This window comes from Polyodon spathula, chromosome 1, assembly GCF_017654505.1.
Source record: "Polyodon spathula isolate WHYD16114869_AA chromosome 1, ASM1765450v1, whole genome shotgun sequence".
Taxonomy (NCBI): Eukaryota; Metazoa; Chordata; class Actinopteri; order Acipenseriformes; family Polyodontidae; genus Polyodon; species Polyodon spathula.
The window spans coordinates 77350303-77369847 of NC_054534.1; the positions used below are offsets into that span (position 1 = coordinate 77350303).

The following is a 19545-nucleotide window of genomic DNA, read 5'->3' on the forward strand; positions in this document are numbered from 1 at the left end:
AAATTTTGGATTAAATCAGAAACGCGGAACACTAAGTATAGGGTATTTCTGCTGATAGACAACTATTCTGTAAGGGCTTGTCACAAAGACGGCTGTAGTGGGTGACGTCAGACCAGAACCAGGAGCCAACAAATAAACGACAGCAAGGTGGAGTTTGGTGAAGCTGAGTGCTTGGATGCGCTCAGCATTCAATAAATGAACAAACAGAAAATAAAGGGTTGCAAGACAAACAAAACACAGGACACGGCACTGGTAGCAAAAACAAAGAGAGGAAACAAAACAGACTAACACTAAACAAACAGTGGACTAACAGACAAACAAACACGGTGAGTTAAGACAGTTCTAACTACGTTATTTTACTTTGTTTACTCTCCTTCTCCACACCCATTCTCCACTCACCGAACACACAACCCCGAGTGAGTGCTTTGTCCATCTATATATACAATTGTGCTGGGATTCAATTACGATTAATTATTCACTTGAATTAATCTGAATGCTCCCGTGCTCACATATCAATACCCAATTAAATATGCACGTGGCATGAGTTATGCCATCCTGGTGTGTAAATACAAAATTACACTTTATACACTCGTGCTCATAACCCATATTTATAGCCTGTGTATTTTATACATAAACACCAACATTAACACACTACATACAACATAAAACACTTAATAACCATATAGGGGCGGGACACTCTGCCACATACGCTGCCACATATGCCCCCCCCCCTTGTGCGCAGCACACCTGGCCTCAACGGCCACCTCCTCCCTCAATCCCATAGTCCCGGTCGTAATCCTGGCACAGGAGCAGGGGCAGCAACTGGCCAAACGTGGTGGCCATGGTGGGAGATCCTCCACTCGCCCCAACAGCTGTAGTGGCCAAAGAGGATTGTACACAGGCCGGCTCCTCCGGCTAATGCAATCCTGGCCTGGCGAAATTGCTGCGGGGGGAGGTGGTCTCCTGACCCATCCCCCCTTCTTCATAGCCGACAGCTCCCCTTTGTTGGGCTCCGACCACAGTATTTCCTGTGGAAAAGCAGGGCTGACACTAACCCCAGGCAAAGCAGTTCCGGCGACCCCAGGCAATGGTAGCAGCAGTGGACCCTGGGGAGGCGAACTCGGGAGGACAGCCCCTGGCCATAGAGGCGGCAGTGGGAGCTCCACTTCTCCCTCATACCCTGTAATCGACCCTGTAGCAGGCATTCATCCTCTGCTGGTGGAATTTGACCTAGCAGGCATTCACCTTCTGCTGGTGGGAAGGGACCCAGCAGGCATTCACCCTCTGCCGGTGGACGGGGACCCAGCAGGCATTCATCCTCTGCTGGTGGACAGGGACCCAGCAGGCATTCACCCTCTGCTGGTGGAGGTGGCAAAGGCAGAGGCAGCTCCTGCTGCTCTGCTCCAGGTAGTGGCAGAAGCAGAGGCAGCTTCCGCTGCTCTGCTCCTGGCGGAGGAGGTGGAGGAGGTATGTAGCCTCCTGGCGATGGAGGTGGGAGCGGCGTGTAGACTCCTGCCGATGGAGATGGGAGCAGCGTATAGTCTCTGGACCTCCTCTAACCTCCTGTTACGGTGCGGCTCTCCCTCACTTGCAGGGGACTGGTTTGGCTCTTCCTCCAACAAGTTCACCCTTGTTACAGGGAAGGGGTGCTGGGGGTGGCAGGGGACTGGTGTGGCTCTTCTCTCTTGCAGGGGACTGGAAACAGCAGGCATTCTTCCTCTGCTTGCGGAGGTGCGAAACAGCAGGCATTCTTCCTCTGCTGGTGGAGGTGGAAACAGCAGGCATTCTTCCTCTGCTGGTGGAGGTGGAAACAGCAGACATTCTTCCTCTGCTGGTGGAGGTGGAAACAGCAGACATTCTTCCTCTGCTGGTGGAGGTGGAAACAGCAGACATTCTTCCTCTGCTGGTGGAGGTGGAAACAGCAGACATGCTTCCTCTGCTGGTGGAGGTGGAAACAGCAGGCATTCCACTCTGCTGGTGCATTCTTCCTTTTGGGCTGTGGAAGCACCGACTCCCTCCTCTTTGGGCTGTGGACGCACCGACTCCCCCTTTTGGGCTGTGGAAGCACCGACTCCCTCCTCTTTGGGCTGTGGGCACACAGACTCCTCTCTTTTTGGGCTGTGGACGCCCTGACTCCTCCCATTCAGGAGTAGGACGTTCAGGCTCCTCCCATTCAGGCGAAGGACATTCGGGCTCCTTCCACTCAGGCGTAGGACGTTCAGGATCCTCATCCACCTCCTCCTCATAACTGCGGAAGGGACAGGAGTCAAAGTAATGCTTACCCTCGCAGAGTGGGCACAGTGGCGATTACACTTTATACACTCGTGCTCATAAGCCATATTTATAGCCTGTGTATTTTATACATAAACACCAACATTAACACACTACATACAACATAAAACACTTAATAACCATAAAGGGGCGGGACACTCTGCCACAGGGCTACTTTTTAAAGAATGTTTTGTTAAGGACTTTTCTGATAAATTAAATCAAGTTCGTAATTCACAATGTTTTAAACAGTTTTTGAGAGATTTATTTTCATTTTTTATAGCACTGCTCTACGAAAATGTTTATAAACACTTAAAAAACAGAACAAACAAAAAGTCGTTAAAAACACCATAATTTCAGATCAGGGACCAACACTGACATGGAGGCACGGACAGTAAAGTCTGGGCTTCAACAGTCTTTTTATATTTCTGAGGAAGAGATTAGGCGGTGGTTCAATGACTAAGTTGTTTAGTAGGTATTGCATTCCTCTAATTATACATAATCTTTGTGACACATTGTGACAAAGTGCCCGCCCCTGTGTATAGTATCTGTTATATGTTGCATGTGGTATGTTAAAATGTTGGTGTGTAGTCACTGGTACACGGGATATAAACGGGTTTGTGTAACACGAGTGTTTAAAATGTATATTTGTATTTAGGCACGAGGATTGCACAGCACTTCACGTGCAAGTAAAAAGTAATAATATGTGAGCACGGGGAATTGCACTTTTATTAAGTCACGTGCAGTTGTACCGAGACTCCAATTGAATGATTGATTAACAATCGAGTCTTGGTACAGCTGCATAAAAACAGCATGTTTTCACCAACTCTGGGTTGGGTGTTCGGTGAGTGGAGAACAGGAGAGAGAGGAGAAATTATTTACAACAATTGCTATTGTGTGCTGGTGGGACCAGCACAATACTTGTTTATGTAAACTCACCATGTTTGTCAGTATGTCTGTCCGTGCACCGTTTTGTTAAGTATAGTCCGTTTTTGTTTGTCTCTTTTATTTTGGCGTAGAGTGCCGTGCCCTGTTTTCTGTTTGTTTAAACCCTTTTATTTTACAATAAACCGGTGCAAGCAAGCGCCATCATCATTTCACATCATCTGTCCTGTCTGTGTGTATTCCTTTTCCTGGTTCTGACACTGCCCACTTCGGCCGTCTTTGTGACACACATCCAACATAACTATACCTACTTAAACCTATTACACCTGACCTACTGTATCAGAGATGTTTCCTTAGTCTTTCAATAATTACTTAATAATGAATTGTGAAATCATTGCACTGGGTGAACCTTGTTATTCTGGTGATATACAAGAGCGTAACTATAAACTTGTACCCCTGTAAAACTCTGCTCCTAGTGGACGGAAATACATCTGTGAGAAATATCACATAGAACCAAGTGTTGCAGGGGGGCAGTTTAATTGTTACGTCTATTTGTTTTAAGCTGTACTTTGAGATAAGACTTGTGTTTAAAAAAAAAAAAAAAAAAAAAAAAACACTGATTGGTTATCCTAAGCATAATATCCACTACACAATGCTACATATTATTGCTTCTTTACACTGAGTTTATCTTTTCAGGTTCCCTCCTACTACAGCAGTTGGTGGCCAGCCTCCACTTTCCCCATACGGGCAGCCTCCACCGACAACTTATCAAAATTCAGCCCCTCCCTTATCCACACAGCAGTTGACAAATCTGACGGGAGCCATGCAAATAAGTGGATATGGTAGATATATTATTTCCTTTTTGCCCAGTAACTTTTCCAAGAGGGAACTTGTTATTCTGGATACAGTCTGCTGTTTAAAGATGGATTTCACCTGAAATGTATTTCAAACTCTTTTTCACTTGGGAGAAATAAGCAACATGGAACGTTCACAGTGTGGATATGAAGTCACTGAAATACTTTAAGGGAAAGAAAATCAACGGTTGCATAGCATTTTGAGCTTTTCCAGATTTTAGAATGAGCTCAATTAATTCAGATTTGACTAATTTAAACTTTTTTTGTCACAACAACAGTGCTAAGTGACCTCATAATCACCCTATCATTCTTATTTTCTGATATAGCAGATGTTTATTGTCCACATTCTTATTGTGAGTCACTGTGTATATAACACTAAATGCTTCCTTAATGTAATTGTCAGGACCTGGTGCAATACAGGGTTATCAACTACCCCCCAGCTTAGCAGCACAGCCAGCATTCCCACCTCCAGCATCACAACCGATGGCACATCCTCCTATGCCTCCAGGATCTTATGCCCCACAAATGACCCTGTCCTCCCCAACAATCAGCCCACCTACCATGGGTGCAATGCCTCCAGGACCTCCTATTGGGATGCAGGGTGGTTTTTCTGGACCCAATCCAGTAAATGCTGGTTTTCAGCAGCCTACAGGACAAGTTTCTCCTCATGGATTCCCCCAACAGCCAGGTAAAGACTTGGAGCCAGATTTAGAAATGTTGCCTCCAGTCTGTAATTTTTCATTTTTTTAAAGTAAAAACACCCACCAAATTTTGGTCATGGTTGGATTAAACAAGATATTTGCCGTTAGTCTTGTTTTCCAGACTTTATTTACTCCTACTTGATTGAAATAATTTATTTTCTGCCACAAAGCCGCAGGTTCCCTTGCTGTGCTTTAAGTAATAGAGCCATACCTACTTCTCTTGGGAGATTTGTGTTGCTAAGGGCATCCGAATACCTGTAACACAAGAAATGAATTTAAAGTATATGGCTGATTTCACAGACCCACTAATCTTGGACTAACTAATATTATTTGGGGTAAAGTAGTCAAAGACTAGTGCTAATCAGGGTCTATGAAATCAGAGGAATCAGAGTTTTCTGAATTTCGTCTGACTAAATAATGTATTACTTTAAATGTGGAGTATTTCAGACAAGCAAAGTAAGGATCATTCACTGTAATATTTACAAACTTAATGTATTATCTGAGGGTGATTTAAAGATTCATATTTTTGCATTGTGTGCAAATTTTAAAGCGATTATCTGTTCTGTTAAAAGGTGCATGTTTTGTGAAGTTTACTGTTCCAGCAGCTGGAACTTGTACTGTAATTCCACTGAGTGGACAAGTGCTGTATTTATCCTAGAATGGAAAAACAGCACATTAGCAGTGACACCAATCCAAGTAAAGAGAATGCTACTTATGACCCGCAAACAAAGTTGAAAAGTTACCCGGACCATTGAAAAGTGACCAAGCATAAACCCTCATGTGTGTAAAATCTAAATAGGAAAAGGCTGTTAAGTTACCCTCAGCTGTCAGTATAAATGTTGTGTCCCATTTCTACCACTGTCATGAAGTAGAAGAAATTGATGAATTGTGAGTTATTTTTGGTGGCAGGTTCATTCGGGGGGCAGATGACAGGACCTCAGCCAGGCTTTCCTGGAGCTTTTCCAGGGGGCACAACACAAATGGCCGGTCCTCAGCAGAAAAAATTGGATCCTGACTCTATTCCCAGCACGGTAAGTTTAAAGTTACTTCATTTAGGTTTTTTTTTGTGATTTTTTGTTTTGCTGACTAATTCTAATTGCACAGAAAAAAAAACATACTACTTGAGTAAAATATGGCGCTATAGTATTTTCTAAGGAAAATGTGTACATTTCTGTACACATCCCATGCACAATGTGCATGAATGTCTTCAGTTGCAGCTGCCATATAAAACCATTATATACTACAGTTAACCTCAGTAAGTGGCCAAATTCTCCACCCTCAATTAATATGCATTTACAAAGATACAACCTCAACTACACATGCGGCCGTTTGCTGTCACGCAGAGCATTACAATAATGTGCTGCTTCTCATTTCCAGTCATAATTACTCACACCAGTTCTCCCAATTTGTGAACTGTGGTATTGCTTGACATGTCGAAAAATACAGGGGTCTGATCAGCCTTTCTGATCTGTCCAAGCTGCTACTGTTTGTTAGAAGTGTTGAAATTGTAAAAACTTCTCTTTGAATTCCTCAGGAAGCCAATGACGCTTCTTTGAAAATTGCTACCAGTATGTCATGGGTGATTCGAGATCAGGCAGTAATGTTTTGGTTTGTTTTTTCTGGGCAGTAAGTCTTGTTGCTGTTTGTATACTCAGGTAGTTGCGTCTTTTGTTGGTGATTTTAATAAATGCATCACTATACTGTACTCGAATTTAAGACACAGGCTGTTTGAGAAGGAAAAAATGGTTCAAAAAGTGTGTCTTAAATTCAAAGGAATACGGTAAGTATTTCAACCAGTGTTCCTAGCATTATAATGAAAAATGTACTTCAAAAATGTTGGCTTGCTAAAGCAAGTTCTCAAAAGTAGCTACAGATAACGACAACTGCCTCTAAAGCAATGGCTAATACATCGAACACTGTGATCCCAGTGACAGCGAGTGGCAGAAGTACAGGCGTGGAAAAGTACAGAGCAGTTTAGAAGCAGGTTGAAAGCAGGCTGACGGCTGCAGAAGAAACTAAACTTCAAAAAAAAAAAAACCCTCAACATGGTCTTCAAGCCAGCAATCTGTGACACCTGCTTGATTTGGAAAATCCGAGAAAACCCAGCGGAGCTAAACCAAGTGTGCGTAAAGTGCCGCGCGATCCAGGATTTGCATAAACTAGTAAGTATGCTAGAAATGGAGCTGGAAGAAGTGAGACAGCAACAGGATCTTGAGGAACTGGCACACCCACAATTCATGGAAGTCTGCATCACCCCTAACGGACTGAAAGCCACCAAGGAGATAGAAGGTCAGAACAGCTGGATTCAGGCAGGCAGAAGCAGGGAAAAAAAGAAACTTCGTCAAACACAACCACCAGAAATCAAAACAACCAACAAATTTGAGTCACTTCAGAATTTTGATGAGCAGAACCAACAACAAGAGAATGAAAGGAACAACATCCAGGACCCCATTGACAGTGGTGACCAGACAGCAAAAAGAAGGGAGGTCATGATTGTTGGGGACTCCATATTGAGAAACACAGCAAGTTCAATTCGCAGTTTGGACCCCCTTACTACAACAGTGTGCTGCCTTCCGGGAGCCTCGGTCAAGCACATCACTGAGAACGTGGACAGGCTCCTAGAACGAACAGGAGACGACCCGGTAGTAGTCGTCCACATCGGTACAAATAACATTGGAAGAGACAGACCAAAATCCCTGCAAAACAAATTCAGAGAGCTAGGAAGGAAATTAAAAGAGAAAACCAAAACTGTGGTATTTTCTGGTATACTACCGGCACCTTGCAAAGGACAATATGGACAGCTGGAAATAATTAATCAAAACGCATGGCTGAAGATGTGGTGCACACGGGAAGGCTTCACCTATCTTGATCATTGGACCACATTCTACAACGAGGACTATCTGTATAGACGGGATGGACTGCATTTAAATAACAAGGGAACCAGTCTACTCGGAGAAAAGATCCTCGAGCAGGTTCAGAAGCATTTAAACTAGAAAGGAAGGGGGGAGAAATCAACAAAAAAACAGAAGGGAGACCGCATCAAAACAAGAACAACAACTCAGGTAAGACAACCATTAAATGTATTTATCTAAATGCTAGAAGTATCAGAAACAAAATTCTAGAACTTGAAGCTACTGCACTAACAGGTAACTATGATGTGATAGGTGTTACAGAAACGTGGTTGTCTGAGAGTGATGGGGACGAATATAATATTTGTGGGTATACACTATAGGAAAGACAGGCAGGACAGAAGAGGAGGAGGGGTAGCGCTATACATAAGAAACAGTCTTGAAGCCCAGCTGTTAAACCTGGACAAAGAAAATAAAACCGAATCAATATGGGTCAGAATAACGGACAAAAATTCAAAGGGCATAATAATAGGAGCATGCTATAGACCGCCAGATTTAGACGGTGAGCAAAATAATCTGTTATACAATGACATTAGAAATGCGTGTAGCAAAGGAGAAGCCATACTAATGGGGGATTTCAACTTCCCCCAAATAAAATGGGAAAACCCGGTGGGTAGCGCGAAGGATGAAATAGAAATGGTGGAAATGACAAATGACTGCTTCCTAACACAATTTGTCAAGGCACCGACTAGAGGGGAGGCATGCCTTGATTTAGCCTTTTCAAATAACGAAGGTAGAATAACTAAAACAGAGGTGAGAGAACCACTGGCAAACTCAGACCACAACATGGTCTCATTTGAAGTGTTTTTTAAAACCCCAAAAGTAATGACTAAAGCTAAGGTTTACAATTTTAGAAAAGCAAACTATGAAGGTATGAAACAGAGACTAACAGAAGTAGATTGGAGTAAAATAGAGAAAACATCCACAGAAGAAGGATGGTTGTTCTTCAAAAATGTAGTACTGGAGGCGCAAAACAATTACATCCCTAAAGTAGACAGATCTAAATTGAAAATTAAATTGCCAAAATGGTTTAATAGATCAATTTAAAAAAATATTCAGCGAAAAAAGGCACTTTACAGAGCATTAAAAAAGGACCAAAAAGAAAGTACGCAGAAAGAGTACACAGAACTGCAAACGCAAGTCAAAAAGGAAGTTAGAAAGGCCAAGAGAGAAATAGAAATGAACATTGCTAAGGGAGCTAAAACCAATTCCAAAATGTTTTTCCAATATTACAACAGCAAGAGAACATTCAAAGAGGAGATTAAATGTTTAAGAGATACAAATGGCAAAATCGTAGATGAAGAAAAAAAATATAGCAAATATATTAAATGATTACTTTTCACAAGTTTTTACAAAGGAAGATACTGACAACATGCCCCACATGTCATCCAGTTCCTATCCAGTTTTAAATAACTTTAGCATACCTGAGGCAGAAGTGTTAAAGGGACTAGGAGCTCTTAAAATAAACAAATCCCCTGGGCCGGATGAGATCCTCCCAGTAGTACTCAAAGAAATGAAAGAAGTAATTTACAAACCGCTAACCAAGATCATGCAGCAGTTTCTTGACACAGGGGTGGTACCGACAGACTGGAAAATTGCAAACATAATACCGATCCACAAAAAGGGAAACAAAACTGAACCAGGTAACTACAGACCAGTAAGCCTGACTTCTATTATATGCAAACTTATGGAAACTATAATAAGATCCAAAATGGAAAATTACCTATATGGTAACAGGGTCCTGGGAGACAGTCAACATGGTTTTTAGGAAAGGGAGATCGTGTCTAACTAACTTGCTTGATTTTTTTGAGGATGCAACATCGATAATGGATAATTGCAAAGCATATGACATGGTTTATTTAGATTTCCAGAAAGCTTTTGACAAAGTCCCGCACAAAAGATTAATTCTCAAACTGAACGCAGTTGGGATTCAAGGAAACACATGTACATGGATTAGGGAGTGGTTAACATGTAGAAAACAGAAAGTACTTATTAGAGGAAAAACCTCAGAATGGAGTGTGGTAACCAGTGGTGTACCACAGGGATCAGTATTAGGTCCTCTGCTATTCCTAATCTACATTAATGATTTAGATTCTGGTATAGTAAGCAAACTTGTTAAATTTGCAGACGACACAAAAGTAGGAGTAGTGGCAAACACTGTTGCAGCAGCAAAGGTCATTCAAAATGATCTAGACAAGATTCAGAACTGGGCAGACACATGGCAAATGACATTTAATAGAGAAAAGTGTTGCACGCAGGAAATAAAAATGTACATTATAAATATCATATGGGAGATACTGAAATTGGAGAAGGAATCTATGAAAAAGACCTAGGAGTTTTTGTTGACTCAGAAATGTCTTCATCTAGACAATGTGGGGAAGCTATAAAAAAGGCTAACAAGATGCTCGGATACATTGTGAAAAGTGTTGAATTTAAATCAAGGGAAGTAATGTTAAAACTGTACAATGCACTAGTAAGACCTCATCTTGAATATTGTGTTCAGTTCTGGTCACCTCGCTATAAAAAAGATATTGCTGCTCTAGAAAGAGTGCAAAGAAGAGCGACCAGAATTATTCCGGGCTTAAAAGGCATGTCATATACAGACAGGCTAAAAAAATTGAATCTGTTCAGTCTTGAACAAAGAAGACTACGTGGCGACTCTTTCAGCCTGAAAAAAGAAACAAGGACCAGGGGTCACAAATGGAGATTAGACAAAGGGGCATTCAGAACAGAAAATAGGAGGCACTTTTTTACACAGAGAATCGTGAGGGTCTGGAATCAACTCCCCAGTAATGTTGTTGAAGCTGACACCCTGGGATCTTTCAAGAAGCTGCTTGATGAAATTTTGGGATCAATAAGCTACTAACAACCAAACGAGCAAGATGGGCCGAATTGCCTCCTCTCGTTTGTAAACTTTCATGTTCTTATGATCCATTTTGGTGCATCTCAACAGGATCCGCGTTCCACAAGTAAGCTATGACCAGCAATTATTAGCGGGATTTAATAGAATATTGTCCAATACATAGGATAATAATAATAAAACAAAACAACCACAACAACAAAAACTTAACAAAAGCACAATGAAAGCATTTTTAATATTAAGCATAGGAAGTTATAAAAGTCTGAGTCATGAAGCCTGGTGTAGGCAGGGCTCTATGCAAATTTTTTTTTTTTGGGCAACTGTGCGCCTGAGTTAAATGTAGACGCGCACTGAAATTTAGGGGCACAAGAAAAAAAAAAAATACAATTTTGCTCAAATGTATTGTTGAGTATCTACAAATCTTTTTTTCCTTTCTTTCTTACATAACGCTTGTGCAGTTCAATACTGTTTATTGTAGCGGGATAGTCTGGCAGATGTTTGCGTGTCGTTTTGAAGCACTGCATTTTAGTATATTTTCACGTTTGAACTTCTGGCTCCCTGTTAAAAATGCAGTCATGCCTGCCATCAGTTCTCCTGCATCCCGACAAAACGTGCAAAACATGGATTTTTTTACTTAAGCCAAACTTAAGCCAGGGAAAATGTTTTAGACACTGTTGGTTGAACTTGTATGTTCTTCTGCTACTTACAACCATGAATGTGCTGTAACTAACATAGCCCTTCCCAAAGTTCAAACTGCCTGGAAATGAGTAGTCATCGCACTGATAAATCAGTGAAATTGGCAGGGTATGGGAGTGGGCAGTGGACACCAATAAACTACATTCCCAAAGTACATTACGACTGAGCTATGAGAGTTTAGATCCGATTGTAGGTTTTTTTTTTTTATATATACTTTTATTGCACAAGCATTTTTTTAGTCTCATATGCAGAAACTGTCGGGGTATTTTCATCTGTGCTACTGGACAACACAGAAGGCTCTCCTCATCAGCCATAACAAAACCTGTTGTATGCTTATGTTAGTGCTTGTTCTGATTTGTCCCGCCAAAAATCTTTTGCGATCCACGTATTGACCACCGCTGCTGTAAATCAGCATTTTATGACAAGAGTCAGGAATACTTGATGTTAATTTAACTGGACTAGATTGAACTGGACCTTACTCCTAATAGACTTTCGTGCACAATTATCTGGTCTGTCATTTCTGCTCCAATCTATCTACTCTGTTTAGAGCTGTGGTTTGATTCCTGTTATTAATTATGTTCCAATTCCTGGGAAACTGTCCAATGATCTCCATGCAGCAGGCATCTTATTCTGCTGAAGATTATCACTCCAGTGCATACTCCACAGGATGTCTTACCAGTACAAGAACCGATTCCTTTACAATGTGAGAATACAATACTCACTGTTTTTCTAATCACAGGAAATGCTGAGTATCTTTGAGAGTGAATATACTGAAGATATATAATAAAAATAAAAACATGGCTTTAAAATGTACTGCAGTTTTGTCATTGGTACTTAAATAGTGTAAAATAGTAGTATTACTTACTTTCAAATACAAATGCCTGTACTGAGACATCTCTACCCAATACACTGGGCACTGGGTTTCAATAATATGTTCGGTTTGTACATTTCTAGTTTGAAAGGTTTTGTTTATTTTTCAAGATGGTTCCCATTTGAACATTCCAACTCTATCTACAGATGCATGCATGTCTGTATGGGCTGCTCATTGTTATATTCCCCTGTCATACTAAACCAGAACATTTGGCTTTAAAATGTATTGCAAGTTCTAGTAGTTTCAGATTGCTGTTGTCTGACATAATTCAACACTGTACTGCAAGCCAGCTTTTATATTATCTAGAACAATAACCATAATGTATCATACACAGGTATAAGTCTATTAACATGTACTCATCAATTACAAACATTTTCTAATATTTTATTTTCAGTCTTTCTGGTCACTGTAACTTCTCTTGTTTATCCTCAAGGACAAACTTGAAAATCAGTTACTTTTGGCAGTTCTACTGGGAAAACATTAAAGCCATGTTCTTTGAAAATATGCTGTTTTATAAACAACACTGGCTGGAATAAAGACCCAAGGAAACCAGACTTAAATTAAATAAAAGCAGAGTTTGGAAAGTAGTTGGTGTTACTGATATTTTGAAGTTCACTTTTATGTTAATGTAGGATTCTTTTTATATAAGTCTCAACATGTTTGGTATAATCAAATGTATTCCTGGAGTGAGGCAAAGGCTTTGTGGCCTACAAGTGAAGCACAACGTAATATCATGTTACACTGTTATTATTATTATTATTTTGTTATCTATGTACTATATGCCCTAAAGAAAATCAGTCAATAGAAAAAACTATTAAATATTTGTTGTGAAGGCTTCAGTGCACAAAGTTTCTCATATGGGCTTTAGTGCACAGCACAAAGCCAGATGCTTCCCCACATCATTTCCTCACAACCATCCTTGAGGAATCTTCTCTGCATGTTCTCTGTAATAGCTACTAAACACAGAAAAATAATGATCTATGCAGAAACAACAATAAAGAATATAATTCAATATTAAACATCTAAGAAATGTAAATACTGTATTACTAAAATGCATGTAATACATTATGAAATATTTTTTAAAAACTAGGTCAGTAGCTCATGGCTTTCATAATAATAAAAATAGACCAAACTTTAGCTAGATATACTTTTTCATTTTTTTTTTTTTTTTATAGGTTTTGCTGCTCATGGAGGTCTTGGAGTTTGTATTTGTATTTGTATTTGTGATTGTTGGCATTGATTACCCATTGCAATGGGTTGTTAAACTTTAATTAAATCTCAGATTACACAAAATCGAGTAAATTTGCTTTGAAAATGAAAAGCACAGGCTTTTAAATGGTTGGTTCTGATGTGTAGCCAAAACTGGTTACATTCTTTCATCACTGATAAGGATTTATTACTAAACTCCAAAGACTTCAGATGGATGTTTCTGTGTTTTGTCCAAAAACAGTTCCAGCTTAAATTTGACTGTTAACTTTTTTTTTAGAGCTCGCTCTTGCAGATGGTCACATGACCTCCACACTCAATGATTGAAGAGAGCTACAGCTCCTACCCCAATCCCTTCTTTTTAGTGAATTTTAAGGTTATACTTACTTTTTTTAAATATTTTCCTGCCGTCACAAAGTATGTAGATTTTGTTTACACAGGAAAAATGTGGATCTGGCATTTTTACAAGAATCGAACTTGCGTACAGCAGATGCTCTCCGTTTGCAAAATACATGTTATAAAGTCGCTGCTACATCTAGTGATGGTTCGAAAACAAAAGGTATTATCATTCTCATCAGATGCCGTCTCTATCTGAATATAGAAAAGGTTAGTAATGACAAGTTGGGAAGTTAGCATATCTGTACGACATTACGGGGGGGAAGAAAGTAGCTTTTATCAGTGAATATTCCCCTGCTATTTTTGCCACCATTTTTTCCCTCTTCTGACAAAGTAATTACAATCATTATCTGAGTATTCTCTCATAATCGGAGGGGGTATGAACGCTGTTTTTGATTTTCAACAAGACGGATAAAAAAAACATTGCCTTCTCCGGTTCACAGCAATCAGCGTCCCAAGCATTAACCACTTCAACACCATGACGTACGCACGTACTTCAAGTGAAAACCCCCTTACAGTACCATGTCATATGTGCGTACATCAAGTTTTCCATTCTATTCTATGATCAGTTTCTCAGTCTATCTTTTCAGGTTTCATTCCCTAAGGTAGTGCTAGTACTGTGGAAAGTGCAACGAAAGTCGGGAGAGGGTCAGGTGACATTTGTATCCAATTACGAGTCGTGTAGAGATTCCAATCTACTTGTGGTCGTTTAGAAGATTAAGATATATTCCTGGAAGCCATTCAACTTTTACAACTTTTTTTTTTTTTTTTATTATTATTAGTTTTACTTGTTTAGTTGTAGTTTGTATAATTTTTTAGCGAAAGATAAACATTGCAACTTAAGTGGACAGCGACAATGGAGTGATGAAGATTTCGAAGTTGGTTTGGAGGATTTCGATACCAGCGACAGTGATGCTTGACTCATCATTCAGTGACGATGATGAAGAGGATGTGGAGCCAAGAACAGCAGGGGACTGGGTGTCTATTACTGATTCCTACCATGATGCCAGTCCTCCATCATTTGATTTTGCACCCGTTTACACAGATCTGCACCCCGCCGTGGAACTTGAGAGTTTGCGTTCTCCATTCGAGTGCTTTTTGACTTTTGTTCCCGAAAAGTTAATCATTTACCTTTGTGACTGTACAAACAAAAGAGCATGCAGCTACTTTACAGGTAAGCCAGGTAAACATTATTATTATTATTATTATTATTATTATTTATTATTATTATTATTATTATCATTATCAAAATCTGGTACCTGGGAAGGGGTTTCATTTTTACATCTGGAGTTGATGTGGTTAAATCGATTAGCACAGGACCTGAATGTTTCAGATATCTGGTGTCTGCAAAACCCTTCTGGAAAAAGACTACACTTGTTTTTCCTTGTGTCATAAAACACATTCAAGAATTGACTATCTTCTGTCTTCACCTGATATAGCTGTTCGCCAATACAATAACAGTGCTTCCTGCGATTTCTCTCCGATCACAACACATTACGGTGTGAATGTCAGTTCCGCCCTACAGCTCAAAAATCAACACGCTAGCAATTTAAGGTAACTTTACTACAAAACTCAGAGTTTGTTGCCCAGTTTAAAATTAAACTAGTGTATGTCTTTTTTTAAAATTAACAGTAGCTCAGTGAACGACCAAGCTATGGAGTGGGAGGCTACAAAAGGCTTCATAAGAGACAATACTTATTTCGCTTATCATGTAAAAAAATCAAGACTTAAACAGATTAATGATCTGGAAAAATGCTGTCAATTGTTGGAGCATGCATAAAAAATAACTACACCCGAGCTGATGAAGAAAAACTGCGAGCCGCCAGGGCAGAGCTTAATTTACTGCATAGACGGGCAGTTTATTATGCATGGAATCTTTGGAGTTTAGTAATAAATCCTTATCAGCGAAGAGAGTGTAACCAGTTTTGGCTACAAACCAGGAGCAACCATTTGAAAATATTACTGTCATGGAAGTAAACCCAGCTGATTACTTGCACTGAAATTAAAGCAAAGGGAATCTTGGGCATCCATTCAAACTTTCTGTTGGTCCTCAAAGGGACTCATTTATGATCAAAAAGAAGTTAGTGCAACTTTCCTGTCTTTTTTTCCCCTGGTGGTTATAACTCTAACACCACGTTAGATGAGGTGGCATGAGCTAATTTCTTGCAAAACCTCCCTTCCAAAACTATCTGAGGTAGAATCAACAGAATTAGGCAAACCCTTCTCACTGGATGCATTAAAAACAGTACTGGAAAGTGCTATAAAAAAAAAAAAAGCAAAACCCCAGGACTTGACGACATTCCCCCAGAACTGTTATTGTTTTGGGATATACACTCGGCCCAGTCTATCTGGACACAATACACTTGAAAGTCGAGAAAGCTGCATTTCATTGTGGATCTTAATACTGCTCTAATTTCTCAGATTTTTGAAAAATGGGAAAGATCCCATTATGTGTGCATATTATCATTCAGTCTCTTTGATTAACTCAGACACGAAGCTGTATTCTAGAATTTTAGTCTAGAAAATTATATGGGGAAACGTATTCACCCTGATCAGTCTGGCTTTATGAAGGGACTCGGAAATGCACAAATAAAAATGAAAGTAAAAGAAAGTAATTATCTTGAATTCATTTTTAACAGTATTATATATTATATCTAAACCATTGTGCATAAATGTTTAAATTTTGTTTAGCAGCTCAAAGTGAACCACAGAAGAAAAACAAAACACAGAATATATCACCTCCGAACTTTCTACCTGCAGGCATGCAGGATTTTGATTGAGTGGATTTCCACTCTGATATGGGGGTGTGAAGCAGTGAATCTGGTGATTCTGCCTATGGAGAGCGCTCATACTGCTGATAAACTTTGCTGTTTTCAACTTGTCATGTAGTTGAATACTATGCCATGTAGTTGAATGCTCCGATAAACAATTTGAAATGTCCAATTATGATCTTTTCCCTCATTTCTGAATTTTTTAGAAGTATAAATGCTCCGATAAACAATTTGAAATGTTCAATTATGATCTTTTCCCTCACCGCAGCGAGTCTACACAGCATGGACATTCTGAGGGCGTATGAGCATCCTTTGATCTCACAAGCCTAAAGCCAGGATCGCTTTTACGCCGAGCAATCCAGAGCAGAGGTGGGAGGGCTACTGATCCTGGAAGGCAGAGATCAGGGGGGGGGGACCCAGTGGTTGTCACATTTTAATGACATACTTGTAATAATAATAATAATAATAATAATAATAATAATAATAATATCTTTATTTTTATATAGTGCCTTTCATAGCTGACCATCCTCACAGAGCACTTTACAGAGGTTGCCTGTGAACTGTGCATTATGTGCAGAGTCACTTACAATAGAACATTGATATAAGATCTCATCCTCAGGATGGAGCACAAAGAGGTTAAGTGACTTCCTCAGGGTCACACAGTGAGCAAACTATTGACTGGTTAGGAAAAGTGGGGATTGTCAGGGTTCACTTGTCTACCTGGTACCTATTTTCTGTGTCAAATTACTCTCATGGGGTCTGGGGAGAGATGAGGTGGATGTAGATGTGCCGTTTGGTTTGTATAAAAAAAAAAAACAATAAAACTGATCACAGAAAGAAGTCTCTCTTGCAGCTGCTTGTACCGCAGCTGTAGCTAAAGCTAACAATACCTGCCTAATCCATGACCCAGTCCTACTGTACTTCTGAACATCTGTTAGTGTTTCCTAATAGTAGATTTTTAAGCTGAGTCTGAATGCCCATTTAAAGCTGACTTTTGTTGTTTTACATGTTAGTTAATGGCATTTATGTATTCTTGCTGCAGACCCAAGTCATTGAGGATGATAAAGTACGAAGAGGAGGACAGACCTACACCACAAACATCAGGGGGCAAGTTCCTCCCCTTGTCACAACAGATTGTTTGGTTCAAGATCAAGGTAACTGCTTGAACATCTTCCTTTAAAAGTAGTAATCTTGATTATTAGGTATTCCTAGAAGGGGAGCTTGTTAATCCTCCTGTGATAAAATGGATGCATGTCTTTTTGGGTTCCAGATAAAGAGCTAACATTTCACAATATTAATTTGACACACCGTACACAACTGTACTATGTAATTATTGCATATAGCTTTTACCGCCACACTGTCAGAACATCCTATATCAGAAATATGGGTAAAGTGATGTATTTTGCGGAATGTGCACTGAGCTATTTCATAAATTATGTACAGATTATAATTTTTTTTAACAGCAAATAGAGAGATAAATGCACTGACATCATCAAAATCAATGTCAAAGTTATTCAAGCACTTTATAATAGCTTGTGAAACAGTGTTGTAATCAACAGCCTGTAGCTCAATTGTATTTGCAAGGACAGCTTTCAGTTTTACGTCAGATGCATGTTCACCATGTAGGCCTTGCAAAACAAATACAGTGTGTAACACATACTGATCTTGGGCATCAGTCGACTTGCCAGTGACCACTGACAAGCAACCAGACTGTTTTACCAATTCCATAATCTCCTGCTTGTGATACTCGGCAACTTTAGGCAAGTATTCATGTCTCAGCTGGACTGATGAAGGAATCACTCCACCATTTGCAAACACATAACATTTTATGTTTTTCATGCTTCTCGGTTTTCAGTGGACTTCTTTAGTGTGGAAGTCACCGTCTTTTGTTTCTTTGCAAGTAAAGCAGTCGCAGTACTGCTCTGGATTTCTGCTTTTCTCTTTCGATGAATACTTGAATCTAAATTCCTGTCAACAGACGATTTTCAGTAGTGATCTACGGTAACTTTGCAGGACGTACAGTAGAGCTTACCACCATCGCTGTGTAAAACTCCTGCTGGATACTGTGTTATGCAATCTGCTGCAGACAGATTTTTAGCCTTTTTAGAGACAACCATTTTCTTGTTTACAGTGTGTGGTATTTAAATTTCCTGCATAGTCTGCATATAGTTACATGACATAATCACTGTACAGTACTATGTGCATGGCGAATATACATTCGGTTAAGGTTTTTTTTTTTTTTTTTTTAAATAAACAATTAAAAACTACCTCTAATTTTCTCCGAGAGACATCCTCCCTCTCTTACATGTCAATGAGAGTTATATACACACACACACACACACACAAACTAGGGCTTCTGGCTTTCTGTGTTTTCTTCCAACTTTTCGCCTCTCCTTTACAAATGAATTTCACAACTAACAGTTTCTCTGTTTTAATTTAGAAACCAAAATAAATTAAACAGTGCTCAGGGTCATTTTAAAAAGGCAGTTACAGTTAAACACGAAGAAAACACTGATGCTGGCAAGTAAATGACTCCTGAGATTAATATTATGTTAATGTGATTTACATTACATGAGAGTACATGTTAAAGCTTCATGCTGATTTGAAATCGGCTCTCGCCAAGATAAGCACCAACTAAGACGCAGCTTTACAATAAGCTAATGTGATCCATCTGCATCTCCATCCATTTGAGTTTCTTTCTATGATGTAGATATCCTTCTGCGTGGTGTTATTGGCTAAAGTGTAATGCTGGCTCCAGGGATCAGCTTATTTTGCCTCCCCAGCACGTCAGCACACACAATAACTGTGATGCTGGCTCTGGGGATCAACCACAGTGCGGTCTCCCCAGCGCATCAGCATGACAACCGTCTGGATTGAGTTAAGTAGGGTACATCTCTGGGGTCTTCAAGTGGGCACGTTCCATCCTTGGTGTTTCATTGACTAGCTCACGACACCTCAAGAGGGCTCAACAGTGATTCTGACGTCCCAGAAGCACCCACCTCTGTCCCCCACTCAACTCCGCTTAGTTACCTGTACATCAGCGTTGCTTTCTTTCTATTGTGCTTGAGATCCCCAGGCAGAATCTTTCCGTCTCAACCACAATCAGTTGCTGCTGCTTTCCTCGACAA

General features: G+C 39.9%; 1 protein-coding gene across 1 annotated transcript in view; it reads left to right on the forward strand.

The window, feature by feature from the left end:
* LOC121324417 (protein transport protein Sec24D-like) overlaps window positions 1-19545 on the forward strand; it is a 56095-nt gene that overhangs the window by 7050 nt on the left and 29500 nt on the right. The window contains exons 4-7 of the mRNA XM_041266308.1: window positions 3850-3995; window positions 4411-4695; window positions 5618-5739; window positions 17460-17571. Of these exons, the coding sequence (XP_041122242.1) occupies window positions 3850-3995; window positions 4411-4695; window positions 5618-5739; window positions 17460-17571 (665 nt within the window). The remainder of the gene's footprint in view (window positions 1-3849; window positions 3996-4410; window positions 4696-5617; window positions 5740-17459; window positions 17572-19545) is intronic.